Below are 15,000 nucleotides of genomic sequence, written 5' to 3'. Positions count from 1 at the left end.
TTTGCCTCCTAGTTTGAGAGTCATAGTCCTTCACAAAAGACAGAGCTGTAAATGATTTTCCATTGACTGGAAAAACCATTGATAATACAGCTCTCACTTTGCTGTTGGCCCAAATGTAAAACTTCTGTCAATCTGTGATTATAAGCAGAGTTTTGGGCCGAGAACATAAAGAGTAGTAGGTTCATGGATAACAACAGACTCATGATCTGGTCACTCTTCAGTGACACATATGGGTCCTTTATACCTAGCTGCTGCATAAATGCGAGTTTGGCAGTGAAAGGGTTAAAAGCCTGGGTTAAGAGAATGTATATAGATTCTCAATGAATGGGTCACACACAGGAGCGGTACATTTTTCTTCAGTTCAGATGTTAAAAGTCTGCGGGAAGTTGATGTCGCTATAACAGCACTGAAATGTCTTTGTGACAGCAGAAACTGACTTGACTTCACCTTCTTGTTTCTGGTTCCGCGACAATTAAAAATCTTTGCACGACGTTCAACTTTCGCGGGTTCTTTTTGTTTGTTTTTTTAAACTCTTTCGGTTCTTTAACTCTCTCCATACGAACGGCGAAAGAGACAGCGTTTCACCCCATTTACCATCATCAAAATATTGCAAGCGGAAGGCTCTTATACTGAAGAGGTAAATATTGACAAAGAATACCACAATTCTGACGACGGAAGCTAAAGGTTGGGTCATTCAGACACCCACTGGACATCCGAGGGGTCTGTGTAGAGGAGAAGAGAGGACTGGCCGTACTGAGTGAGTTAACTTTCATGGATTCAAGCGCACTTTCAGTTTCAGCGGACAGAGTCACCGCCATGTTAATTGCCTTATCCGGACGTCCCAGGATGAAGGGACTGAACTTTTCACTGACTTCCGGTTTCCAAACGAACAAGGTCTCTACTACGGACGGACAGAGTGTTCGCGGTTCGCGAGTTTTACTGGCCTCTTAACTCACTCAGTACGGCCAGTCCTCTCTTCTCCTCTACACAGACCCCTCGGATGTCCAGTGGGTGTCTCAATGACCCAACCTTTAGCTTCCGTCGTCAGAATTGTGGTATTCTTTGTCAACATTCACCTCTTCAGTATGAGAGCCTTCCACTTGCAATATTTTGATGGTGGTAATTGGGGTGAAACGCTGTTAACGTCTTCTCTTTCGCCGTTCGTATGGAGAGAGAGTTAATTAATAAGTGCTTAGCGTGGCGGCGCACTTCTGCCCACCTCTCTGATGTTGGCTTGCTCGCCAGCCGGTCAGTCGAACCGAACTGCTGGCACTGACACCGCGAAATAGCGGTCACTGTTTTCCGAGCCGCCAAGCAAGTTTAGTCTGTCTACCCAGCCGGGTGTGCTGCCGGGTCAGTGTGTGTGTGTGTGTGTGTGTGTGTGTGTGTGTGAGCGAGCGAGAGAGAGAGAGAGAGAGAGAGAGAGAGAGAGACATGGACGCAAGAGAGAAAGAATGGGTGGCAAGTTTTCATCAGTTTGTTTTCACACACACACACACACACATACACACAGATGCCAAGGGTGACTGCCCACAAGCAGAGGGAAAAAAATTAATATGACGGATCCGTTTGCAGCATTTTTTTTTTTTTAATTTTTTTTAAGGGAAAACAAGCGTGCTTTACGGATAGCACGTGTTTTGTGAACTCTCTCCACAATGTTCCGAGCTGTGTATATATATATATATATATATATATATATATATGTGTGTGTGTGTGTGTGTGTGTGTGTGTGTGTGTGATATCTATCTCTACCTATATATATATATATATATATATATATATATATTTATTTATTTATTTATTTATATATACATACATACACATCGATAGAAAGAAAGAGACTGAGAGAGGGAGACAGACAGACAGACAGAGACAGAGAGAGCGTTCGGTGGAGGTATAGAAACCAGAACGTACTCGGAATGCATACCCCCGAAAATGGAGTATGACTGCCTACATGGCGGGGTAAAAACGGCCATACAGGTAAAAGTCCATTCGTGTACACACGAGTAAACGTGGGAGTCGCAGCCCATGGACGAAGAAGAAAAAGACGATCAAGAAGACTGGTGAGAAGGCAGACGAAAGGGAGAGAGAGAGAGAGAGGCAGAGGAAGAGAGAGAGAGGCAGAGAGAGAGAGAGAGACAGACAGAAACAGAGACAGGGGGAGAGAGAGAGAGACAGAGAGACAGAGAAAGACGGAGAGACAGAGAGAGACGGAGAGAGAGAGAGAGAGAGGAGAGACAGAGAGAGACGGAAGAGAGACGGAGAGAGAGAGCGAGCAAACAAACAAAAACAATATACTATATCAGTGTTATTTAACATGAGTACTCTGTACAGCAGAAGCAGTTGTGTTTACAAGTAAGCAAGTAATGCGAACTTTCATGAAAAAAAACCCCAAACAAATACAACCAACCAAAAAACAAACTGTTATTAACGATATTAGTGTCATTCAATTTATGTTCTCAGTCCAGCAGAAGCAATTATTTATATTTTCAAGTAAGCAAGTAATGCGATCTTTCATTATATTTGACAGGTTTTAGACAAACACTTCAATACGAATCACATATTCCAACAAGAGAGGCAAGACCTTCAAGACTCACTTGTGATACAGTGATACACTTTTAAAAACATCTATTCGTTAAAATGTGTTCTGTATTAAATTTTGTTATTATAAAGCTTAAAAAAAAAAAGAAAAGGAAAAAAAAGCCCTGAAGACAGATTCGAACCCCACGTGTTCGGGTGAGAAGAAACTGTCTTACTCAATACACTATCGTGGCTCCTTAACTGACGTTAAAAAAAACCAAAACATTTAAACATGCTTTTTTAAGGGCGATAAACCGATTGCGGTAACCGCAGTGAGAACGCTGTTTAAATTGTAGCCGTGTACCGAGTGGTTATTCAAGGGTACAGCACAAAAGACTTAACTAAATATGATTAATTGAAGGATAGACAAGATCCCACGCACAGGCCAGGAACATATAGAGGCCAGTCACAAATGGGTTTTTCTATTGTTTTATTTACAATAGTTATAAGAACATAAAAAGAGTAAACTAAGAAGAGAAGACTGAGAAGAACTAAAAGAAGAAGACAATGAGAAAAAGACAGTGCCTGGAATGACACAAACAAATGTCATAAGCACAACATGTTGGCACAAGTGAATAGTAAAGCACATGTATACATGGAAAGACTATCACTCGGGTTTGGGGTATGCAACAACATAATGCATATGTGTGAAGACCAAACGCTGACATCAAATGACATTTCTAATACATTTAAATAGTGCAGTTAAAGTGATTGAAGCGATGCTGACTTGGTGAAAGTACACTGACAGTATAGATTAGGTAAAGCTTATACTGTGTCAAAGTGACTCAAATGAATCAGTTTATCATGTAGCACTATACGGGAGTAAGCCGTATAGGAGAGAGCATGACAACTAAATTACAATTAACAGACTGATACATATCAGGTGGTTTTAACCAATAACTGATATTAATCCAACACTATCTTGTAATCACAACAGCAGAATACTACACACATCTTAGAGTACTGAGCACACTGTAGCAGTACAACTGATATTAGCATGAAAGATAATACCTGAATAACAAACAAGATAGAGAATCAGTGGCTTAGATATAATACTGGCAAACTGATAGACCAGATAGTAAGTGAAGAACCATCATGGCTTAACCATTAAGTGGTGAATGAACTTTATGCACTCACTAGAACATTCTGGAACAAACTATCTGTGTCCAGAGACGTCACTGACTGTGACGTTAAGAAGAATCAAATGGAATACTGCTCCGAGCATATGACAACATGGTGATTTCTAGATCATTCATAGCCGATCTCTGACTAACATGTCAAAGCAATAACTGAACAAAGAATTAACTGAACAAAGCAATAACTGAACATACTCATATGAACACAAGTACTGTGTCAGACAATACAATTTACAAATCAACACATTCTACCCACTAGTACTTACAGCGATACGTAGCGAGGTGTTAGCCGTTGTGAGAACACACAGGACACACAATCACACTGCCCGTGACGCAGCAAGGAGAGAGAGCAGGCTCTGGTCAGATGACTGACCAGGTATGAAATGACCACTCATCACTCACTGTGCCAATTTATGCAAATGAAGTGGACCGCAAAGGCCGTCACGTGTGCTGCAAACAGATCGACTCTAATGAAGCCAAATCTGACAAGAACTGTGTTTGTTTAAAGGTGTTCAGTGACAGATTTCTAAATGATTCCTGAACCGATTTACGTCGGATAAGTTGCAAAAGAAAGAGCTCAACACCTACTTTATAAGGAGTATAAAATGAAGTGTTGATTATTTAAGATAAATTTATAATCTTAATTTAAGTTACCTGAACAGGGTCAGTTTTAACGAGCTCGTCGCTGAAAATTACAAACTGCGTTAAATCATTTTAACGTAGGCAAACATAAATGGAATAGATTTAAAGATGGAATTGCGACGATTCTGCCAGTATATAATACTTGTAGTTTACTGATCTGACAAAAGAGCTATTAATTAAATACTTTGGAGCAGAAACACAGATTCCAGCTCAGCTAATAGCGTACTATGACGCGACACTGGTCGAGCAGGCGGTCTGGCGAGGACAAAATGATGTAAGCGGAGTGACGTCACACAATCCTGGGCATGGGTAAGGAAGGAAAACTGTCGTCTGCTATAGCTTGTGTGTGAGCAGTTTTGGAGCAAGCATAGCGCGCTTGGTCACAAAATAATATTATTCTGGTGTATCTTGGGCATTCAAAAAATCTTTAAGGGCAATTAAGAATTCTTTGTAAGTCTGCAGTAAAGGAGACGTGGCTAACGCTTCAATCATACTGCAACATTTAGCCGTTTCCTCTGGGTCTAGATAGATGCACAAGTTTAGTTACACCTGCCAGGAATGTAGGACATGGTGGATTCAATTTCTCTTTTATGTTTATTCTAGTTTTATAGTTTTAAAGTTGATATCAAAATGAAGATTCTTGTTAAACTAATAACATGTACAGCCAAGTACAAGGACTTCTAAACGTCGTATGAAGTGAAAAGGACTTCATTTTGAGAAAAGTCAAGACTGGAAATTTTTACGTTTCATCAAGGGTATTAACTCTCATGGTTTATTATTTTTAACTGTGAATACTGACTGATTTTGTTGATATTTTTATGGCAGTTTGGGGCATAATCCAGTAAGTGATGAGGCGTTCACAAATCTTGCTCTGAATAAATATATAATGGTCTCCTTCTCCAACTTTCCATCACATGTTATCATGTATTGTTGATTGAATATAGGATTGAACGGGCAGTCAACAACTTGAAACAAAATGGCGTCCTTCACGTTCGCGAGGAATATGAGCACGCGCTTTGAATATGTATAAACATGTGTACGCAATTGATTTTTGCCCATGACCTTCAGGGCTCAGCCAATAGATCTATAAAGTCCACTCGTAGTATTGATTTTAGTATTTTCCGAAAAAGACCACTTGGACGAATGAACCTAGTGAAAGCCCTGTACACCGAGAGTAAAACACACAAGCTTTTTATGTACTGAGTATAATTTCAAAATGTAATGTTTCAGATGAGAAAGATCAGTTTGAAGCAAATTAACCCTGCTAGCAATAATTACAGATTAATTTTCCTTTTTTACTGTCTGCACCAAAGACATGCACCAGAAATATGACTTCCATGCTTAGCAAAAGAAGTTCCTGTTTGAACAAAAAATGATAAAAATAACTTCTCTTGATGCTGTGTCAGAATATCAGAACAAAGTGCCAAAATTAGATAATAAAAAAAGTAAAATAAATATAACAGTAAATTCAGTTTGCATATAATTCGACTTCGTTTTTTTTACCTTTTTGTGCCCATCCCAGAGGTGCACTATTGTTTTAAACAAGATGACTGGAAAAAACTGAATTTTTCCTGTTTTGATGCCAAATTTGGTGTCAACTGACAAAGTATTTGTAGAGAAAATAGCAATGTTAAACTTTACCACGGACACACACACACACACACACACACACACACACAACCGAGCACCGGGTTAAAACATACTCACTTTGTTTTTACACAAGTGAGTCAAAAAATTTACAGTAAAAGGGTTAGGGGTTTTTTTGGTTTTTTTTTCTTGTTTTATGTTTTGGTCATTATTATGTGTTACATTTGGTTATATGGTGCTGGGTTTGGGTTGTTTTGTTGTTGTTTTTTTGTTTGTTTTTTCGGTTTTGTTTGTTTGTTTTTTTCTTTATTTTATTTTATAAAAAAAATTTAAACTGTTTTTTTATTTACTTAATCATATTGTCAGTTATTTTCTCCAGAAAGATTGGTATTACAGAAATACGAGCAGTTAAAGGGATAGTTACATTCTTATTTTTTTTAAAAAGCAAACTAAACCCAAACCTTTTCCTACACACACACACAACAATCTTTGATATATCTGCCCACCCACGAAAGCACATGCAACACAGAAACTTGGAAGAAAAAACAACAACGTTTGAGCGGAAGAAGCACAAAGTATACAATGTGTTTGTTCCTGTGCGATTTTCCTACCACACCAACCGGTTCGCTTTTTTTTTTCTTGCAATTGTTGACGTTTACTTACATTGTAACCTGTAGTTTGGAGATTATTATATGAGCCAAAAGATTAATGAACATAATGATACATCCATGCAGCAGAAAACAGATGATACCATGCACACACTAAAAAAAAAAAAAAAAAGCAAGTGAATCATGGCAAATGACATTTATCAATGTGGACTAAGTATCAGGAAGACCACATGTAAAGGGTGTATAAGTCTTGGCAACTTGACCCATTACGCCACAGACAGCAGAACAATAACAGAATAGCAAAAGAAACCATGTAAAAAAAAAAATCAAAAAAAAAAAATCAAGAAAACACACACACACACACACACACACACACACACACACACACACACAAAACAAAAAAAAACCCACGTCAAACAGAAATCGAAATCGAGTTTCAACAATTCCACCACCTTCTTCTTTTCCTCTTCCTGCTGCTATAGTGGGAGTGCAGGTCATAGTCACTCAGTCTGGTGCCAACGTCAGCTCAGTCATCATGACGCGAAGAGTTATTCCTGACAGCAGCGTCATCGGATGAGGTCATGACAAGCGTATCGACACCACCCACTTCCTCATAACTTGGAGGTTGCGTCCCCTTCTCCATCATCATGACCTCGTTGTAGGAAGGCGGGGACACGGCCACGTCCGCTGTCTGCCTGGGGATGGTGACATCAGGCAGCGGTGGAGCCCTGGGTGAAAGCGAAGGAAGCGGCTGAAAAAGTGAGGCAACGGCTCCCCGGCGGCGGGGGAATACACCACGTTGGTGTGACCCCTCCGTGCTACTACTCCAGTGGGCCTGGTGGAGGGTTGGTTGGCTGGCAGGATGTACACACCTTCCTGCTGGCTGGGAGAATAGGCCGCGTTGATGTGATAACCCCCTCTTGCAACTGTCCCGCTGGCCCTGGTGGAGGGTTGGTTGGCTGGCAGGATGTACACACCTTGCTGCTGACTTCTGCTGCTGCTGCTGTTGTTGTTGGCCCCAGCCTGAGGGACAGAGGCCGTGGCCGTGGGCGTGGACGTCATCACCCTGGGTGCAGTATCAGAGTGACCGCTAGCTTGCTGCTTGCATTTCCGGTGATAATAGATGACGACAGCGATGGCGACAAACATGATCGCGACGGTGCCCACCACTGGCACTGCGGTAAATGATTCTTTGCTGTTGTCACCTGACGGCCCTGTAATCAATGGAATTATCACACAATGTTGTCACGGGGAAAAGAAATTATTAATCTGCCAGCGCCGGAGGAAGCCTTATATCATACCCCGGCATAGCATTTGAAGAAAACGATGTTAAACACGAGTACTTGCGTACAGCACACACACACACACACACACACACACACGCACACACAATTATATATATACATCTTCCATTCCTTTTTTTTTTTTGGCAGAAGGAATGCGTAAAGTTGCAGGGAGAGAGCGGGAAGGAGGATTGAAGAATGTGTTAGAACAACCTCTACACTCCATCTCGCTCTCTGCGATCAGCTTCGGATCCACTCTGTTTACGCATACCCAGATTCAAACACTCCACTGTTGGCCGCCGTTCTTTCTCTGTCTGTGGACCTTGCAGTTGGAATGAACTTCCCCTTTCGCTTCATCAAGGCTCGACACTCAGCTCTTTCAAGTCTGGCCTTGAAACCCACCTTTCCTAAAAATAGCCTCCTTTCCCTGCCTCTTCCTTGTCTTCAGTTTCTCCAGTTTCACAGTTATGCATGTATGTGAATGACTCGTATGAAAGCGCTTTGATTTGTCTCTGCACAAGACTCAGCGCTATATAAATATCTTTATCATTATTATCAAGACAGCCAATGGGGGACTAATGGAATTCTAGGACAGGGAGACATTAATTTCTGTTATGCCTTGTTATGAAAAACAGTTATATCTCCTGTTCAAAAACCAGCTATCAGGGCAATAAAATCCCCAACAGTTAAAGACCTAGAGACACCTCTGTCCTAACAGTTCGGAGCTATCAGGCATGTGGAAACTACCACCCGTCCTCGTAAGTTATGTATTTGTTTCTGCCGTGTCTCATTTATCGTATTTGTCTTTGTCATTACCATCACTGTCACCAGTATGTTGTCGCTGTCATTATCATCAGTGCCATCATTTTAATTGTTACTGTCGTCACCGTCATGGTCTATGTGTTGCAACATTCACACTTCATCAACTCATCCAGCCCTGTGCACGGCATTAGTCTGGCATCAAAATCCGTCTAATCAAAACGGTTTTCACGTTTCTACACGCGCATAAACTGCAAGGAATGGGAATTAACTTCTACAATATTTCCGGATGTGTCAGGGACACAAAGGTCAAAGCTCTGAAATAAAACTATCACTTACAGTAGTGATCAGGAGTGGTGGTGGTGGTGGTGGTGGTGGTGGTTCGAACGGCTTTATACGTCAGTCTGAATCCTCTGTAAGTACCTGATGAATCAGACTTGAACTTAACAAGGATCTCCCGACCAGAACTGTAGAAATAGCTGTTCAAGCCACTGGTTCCGCATAGTTTTGCAAGAAGATTGTCATTGCTTGCCAGACCTGGAGAAAAATACAGGAACAGTTAAATACAACACAAAGATGAAGAGCCTAAAACGCAAAAAGAGCAATTACCATTTAAGGATCGTGCGTTCTAACGTTCACAAGTGTTGGTTTCTTTTCTATCATTCAGGGAACACATCCGGATTGAACGCCGAACGACAAACAACCAGACTTTCCTTTCTCTTCCACACGTGGTAGATAAATCATCTTGCATTTTTCCTTGCCATGACCAAACTTGGAGAAAAAGACATCACACACAATTGACAGGAACGGTGTCGTACCCATGTACTGTGATCATCAATCCCGTGACAGTCGTGACCCATCACTTCGGTATACATACCACACGGGAACGCTCCATAATTATGTAATTCGAAGAGAACCATGATTTCATTACCTCCGTCGTAAAAAGACAGGCTGTCGAAGGTACAGTCATGATCGTATTCCAGTCTGATGTCAGCCACGTACAGACGCACGGTGAAACGCCAGCTCTCTGCTCTGATTCTCCAGACGCATTCCTGGTTGCTGGTTGCGCAGAAACACACCGAAAAACACACAGAAATCAAATCCAAGAATATTTCATTCTTTGACACCTGTTTGGAAAGTGGACGATACATACAACACACACAGTTTCATGCCAGCTCTCTGTTCTGATTCTTCATCCACGTTCTTGGTCGCGCAAAGTCACACACACACACACACACACACACACACACACACACACACACACACACACACTCACACACTTATTATTATTATTATAAATATTATTTTCGTGACGACAATTCAAGAAAGTGAAAAATACACTTGCACGCGCACACGCTCGCATATTCACGTGGACGCCCGGCCACACTGGAACAGGTACATCCAGAAACACATTTGCATGTAGGCCCAAGTCCAAACACTCAACACGAGTTCAGCTACTAGTAACAGCAGCAGCAACAGCAGCAAAAACAAAAACAAGACAATTGAGCTGTTGTGCTGACCACATTGTCATACTGCTATGAAACATGGACGACGTATCGCCGTCACATCCAACAACTTGAGCAGTTTCACCAGAGATGCCTACAAAAGATCCTTGGCATAAAGTGGTAAGACAGGGTCTCCAACCTCCAGGATCTAGAGAGGAGCAATCTGCCCAGCATCGAAAGCCTGCTGATCCAGTGCCAGCTACACTGGACAGGACATGTTGTCTGCATGACAGACAGCAGGATCCCGAAGATGCTTTTGTATGGCCAGCTGAAGGAAGGCCACCGCGAACTTGGAAGACCCTGCAAGCACTTCAAGGACACCTTGAAGACAAACCTCAAAGCCTGTGACATAGACATCGGTTCGTGGGAAACTGATGCCCTTGAACGCTCTCGCTGGAGGATGCTGTGCTCTAGTGGCATAAAGACGTTTGAAAAGAAAAGAACGCTGGCCATTAAGGAGAAGAGTGAGCGAAGGAAGCAGGGCTCAACTTCTGGAGACATTTTCCCTTGCAACACCTTGGGAAGTGCTGCGCATCTAGAATTGGCCTCTTCTCCCATATGAGGACACACACCGACAGATAAGCCTGCCTGCCTACTCATCCGCCGGTCCGACGGGAGACTCCATTCATTCAGCAGTAGCAGTAGGACTTTTACTTAGGTAGAGAACCCTTCGTCATCACACACGCACACACACACACACACACACACACACACACACACACAGATATATATATATATATATATATATATATATATATATATATATATTAACCGTTCAGTATAATGTCAGATTATACGTGCTCAAAAACTACCCCATCAATTATTAACTAATTTAACTACTTACCGATCACTACGGTCACTTACCGATACTTACTTAGAATAATTGCTTGGGTAGTTGGGAGATCTCAAAGTCCTCGAGAAAAGACGATCCGCAGTCAGCAATGTTTCAGTTGAGCAAAAGGAGCTGCATCCTGTAAACACTATGTAACGTTAACCATGGAGGGTGTGCAGGCCGGCTTTCCTCGGATTTTCGTCGGGGTACCCTGGCTATTTTTAGCGAGAACAGCGTGTCTCCATTTCCTTTTTCCCTGGTCACCAAAAGACTAAAATTTCATCGTGGAAATCACTGTTCTGTTCTAACAGGTGACTATAATTTGCAAGTTTACAAGATATAATTATTTGGTTTAATAATGACACCCATTATTTGCTTGTCTTCTATGTTTACTTTGAGCGTGTTCTCGTCATATATCTGCCACTACGTATTCGAACTGATCCATTTATAAAACTCTGCCGAAAAGTTGTCCAAACAATCTTGAAGCAGCACACACCCAGAGAAGCCGTTTGCGGTGACGGGATACGTGTGTCGTCGTATGACCTACATTTGTGTGTGTGTGTGTGTGTGTGTGTGTGTGTGTGTTTTGGGATGGGGGGGGGGGGGGGTCATTGGTTGGTTTTTAAACTCGGTGCATTTGAATCTCTACGTTTCTTGCTCTCTTTGTAATCTCTCATCCATAGACCAGTAGCAACACACCGAACCTTTTTATCTACGTAAATTGAAAACATTCGGTTAACGCAAATACAAATGAAAAGGGATGAACAGCTTGATTTTTCAAAGAAACATATATTTCTACTGTCACTTTGAAAGGAATGATGTGGGAAGTGAACTGGATAATGTTATGTCACAGTTGCAGGAAAACTTCAAAGATAGCAACACAGGTCAGGACTTTGAGATCGAAGCAAAAGTTGCTTAATTTTTATTTTCAAAACTGAATGTCAAGAAGGCAATAGGCTCAGAGACATCTGCAGATGATTACTGAAAACATGCCCTTCCCAGCTGTGTGACGTGTTCTGCAAAATGTTCAACTGGTCTCTCAATGACTGCTCTGTCCCATACACCTGAAAAAAAATCCACGATCTGCCCTATCCCAAAGAAAAAGAACCCAATCGCACTAAATGATTACCGCCCTGTTGCCCTGACTTCAACAATGATGAAATAATTTGAAACAAATTGTTCTCTGCCATCTAATTCTTTCACTAAACAGCATCTTGACCCTCTTCAGTTTGCTCACACATAAGTATTGACGATGCCATTCTAACTCTCCTTCATAATGCTTTCTTTCATTTGAATAACACAGGATCTTTTGTTCGTATTCTTTTTGTTGACTTCTCTTCCGCTTTTAACAAAATACAATCACATCTCTTTGCCGTCAAACTGCTGGGCTTGGATGTTGATCCGAAGCTTACTCTTTGGATAGTAAGCTTTCTCCTCAATAGAACTCAGTCTGTCCGTTTTCATTCTGCCCACTCTTCTCTAAACTCTACTTCTACTGGTGCACCCCAAGGCACTGCACTGTCCCCTGTCCTATTTACACTGTAGACAAATGACTGCAGAGGCACGGAGGGAACTCCTGTCATAAAATATTCTGATGATTCAGCTATTGAAGATCTGTCCAACTCTGATGCTATTGAATTAAAAGTTTTATTCTTGGTGTAAAGAAAATTATCTGGATCTGAACGTATTGAAAACAAAAGAAATGTTAACAGATTTTTGGAAAGACACCTTTCCTGTAGCTAACCTTGTTATGCATGGTCAAACAGGGCGATGGTCAATTAATATAGATAATTATTGTCTTAATGATCTTAGAAAATAAGCTGAATTTTTGCAAGAATGTTGATCCATTCATGTCAGTCTAGAATATGTTGTTTGAAGAAACTAAGAAATACTGGTATGAATTCCAATATTCTTCAAATTTTCTGTTAATGTCGATGCACATTTTCATTTCTATGCTGGTATGGAAGTTTGGGAGTGAGGAGTAAGCGTGTTTTGAATGATTGCATGAGTGTGTGCAGTAAAATTGTGGGAGTGAAACAAGCTTAGTATGCAAGAGGTGTATGAGAAGCGAGTGGTTCAGAAAAGCAGACAGATAGCAACTGACGACACCCATAATTTTAGCAAAGCACAATGAGCTACTGACATCAGGACGACTCTACAGAACTTTTGAATTGAAATCCATTGCTCTGAAGACTTTTATTCCACGTTCTATTCACTTTTAAATTCTTGAGAACTATGTACATATGAGTGTGTATGTGTGTGTGTGTGTGTGTGTGTGTGTGTGTGTGTGTGTGTGTGTGTGTTCGCGCTTTCACGTGAGTACCCGTGAAAGTCCTGGAATGATAGGCTGTATGTGTTTTTCATTAAACAATCCATATATAGCTTAAAATACATGATAATGGTTATTATGAATGTGCAATGTATAGGATGAATGTGCAATATGCAGGATGTACTATACTTTTGTTTCGTTTGGAACAATCTATATTCATCTTGAAACACATGACAATGGTTATTATGAATGTGCAATATATTGGATGAATGTGACAATGTGCAGGATGAATGCACAATACAGTATGCCCAACCTTAACGTTCGTATATCGAAATATATCCATGTTAATAATTACGATATAATGATTATTAATTGCGATAATTTTAAAGGGAATATGTGAAATGCTTTTATTTGAAAACATGTGTTTATTACTCCTGTTTAATTTAAGTAATGTTTAATGTCGTTTCCATGTGTGCGTGTGTGCGTGTGCATGAGTGTGTGTGTGTGTGTGTGTGTGTGTGTGTGTGTGTGTGTGTGTGTGTGTGTGTGTGTGTGTGTGTGTGTGTGTGTGTGTGTGTGTGTGTGTGTGTGTGTGTGTGTGTGTTGCCGCACCCAATGCAATTTACTTTTGTGAGATAATAAAGCTGTCTTATCTATAATCATTGTGCAGTATAGATTGTTATGCTCATGATTATATTCAAAATGATGTTTATCAATTCTTTCTGTGTGCGTTAGTTGTGGTCTCCATGTTGTTTATTTGTCTATGTTGTGATAATGCACCTGACCAAAGTTCTCTTATTTGAGATGATAGTTATTCTTATCTTCTCTTATCTTATCTTGTCTTATCTTAAGTTTATTTTTGAAATGGAGATTTAAAATGGTGTATGTGCAAGCACGACGGGGTATTTCGAAACGGCTGAATTCAAACCAGGAAGACAGTAGGCACACACATGTCACACATAGGCACACACACACACACACGCACACGCACACACACACACAAACACACACACACACACACACACACACACACACACACACACACACACACACAGGGTGTAATATAATAAAATGTAATGAGAAGTCAGTCACAAAGCTTGAATCGAAAAAAAAAAAATGTGTATCCAAGCACCGCAGGGTATTTCGAAACGGTTGAAATCAAACCAGGAAGACATCCGGTTTTGAACAAAGAACCTTTTTTGACAATCTGCAACCCCCATACATCCACCCCCCCCCCCCTCCCTCTCTCTCTCTATTACTCCCCTCTCTCTCTTTCTGAGCACGAGAATGCGTGTGTTTGTCTGCATGTGTGTGTGTGTGTGTCCAATGGCGTTTTTAAGTAAACCCCCGATATCTTTGGAGACTCGTTTCTTTGACAGGCAAAGTAAAAATGATCAACGTAAAACGTAAGTGAGAAAAGCTGACTTGGTGGAGGTGGATGGATCTTACAGACGAACTCACTCAACGGTGGAAACAAGCTGTCAGCTTTAAGTGTGATCTAGTAATAATAATGATAATGATAATAATAATAACAACAATAATAATTATAATGGATACTTATACTTATCCGGAAATCTGTTCTACAGTGTTTTACAAAAACACTTTTGTTTACATAACACAGTTACATCAATGTTAAATACACATTCCAAAATGTGACGAACGCACACACACACACACACGCCCGCACGCGAGATCGTACGCATGCACGCACACACACACATACACACACACACACACACACACACACACGAACGCGCAGACACACACACTGCGGCATACATACATTTTAACACGCAGCT

At 40.9% G+C, this 15,000-nt stretch overlaps 1 protein-coding gene across 2 annotated transcripts in view; it reads right to left on the bottom strand.

Moving 5' to 3' along the window:
• Positions 1-2,338: 2,338 nt before the first annotated feature.
• Positions 2,339-15,000, bottom strand: part of LOC143295962 (uncharacterized) — a 13,411-nt gene continuing 749 nt past the window's right edge. The window contains exons 2-6 of one of the 2 annotated variants that reach the window (XR_013057094.1): positions 10,975-11,071; positions 9,527-9,654; positions 8,935-9,132; positions 7,006-7,767; positions 2,339-4,166 (exon numbers count right to left, since the gene is read on the bottom strand). Coding sequence is in view for 1 of the 2 variants with exons in the window: in XM_076607670.1 (XP_076463785.1) it covers positions 7,199-7,767; positions 8,935-9,132; positions 9,527-9,654; positions 10,975-11,071 (992 nt within the window). In the remaining variant the exon portion in view is untranslated. Of the gene's footprint in view, positions 7,768-8,934; positions 9,133-9,526; positions 9,655-10,974; positions 11,072-15,000 lie in introns of both variants that reach the window. The other variant, XM_076607670.1, reaches the window with a different exon arrangement.

This window comes from Babylonia areolata, chromosome 21 (assembly GCF_041734735.1).
Source record: "Babylonia areolata isolate BAREFJ2019XMU chromosome 21, ASM4173473v1, whole genome shotgun sequence".
Lineage (NCBI taxonomy): Eukaryota > Metazoa > Mollusca > Gastropoda > Neogastropoda > Buccinidae > Babylonia > Babylonia areolata.
The sequence above is the reverse complement of the archived record's forward strand: the minus strand, read 5'-3'. Positions and strand labels throughout refer to the sequence as shown.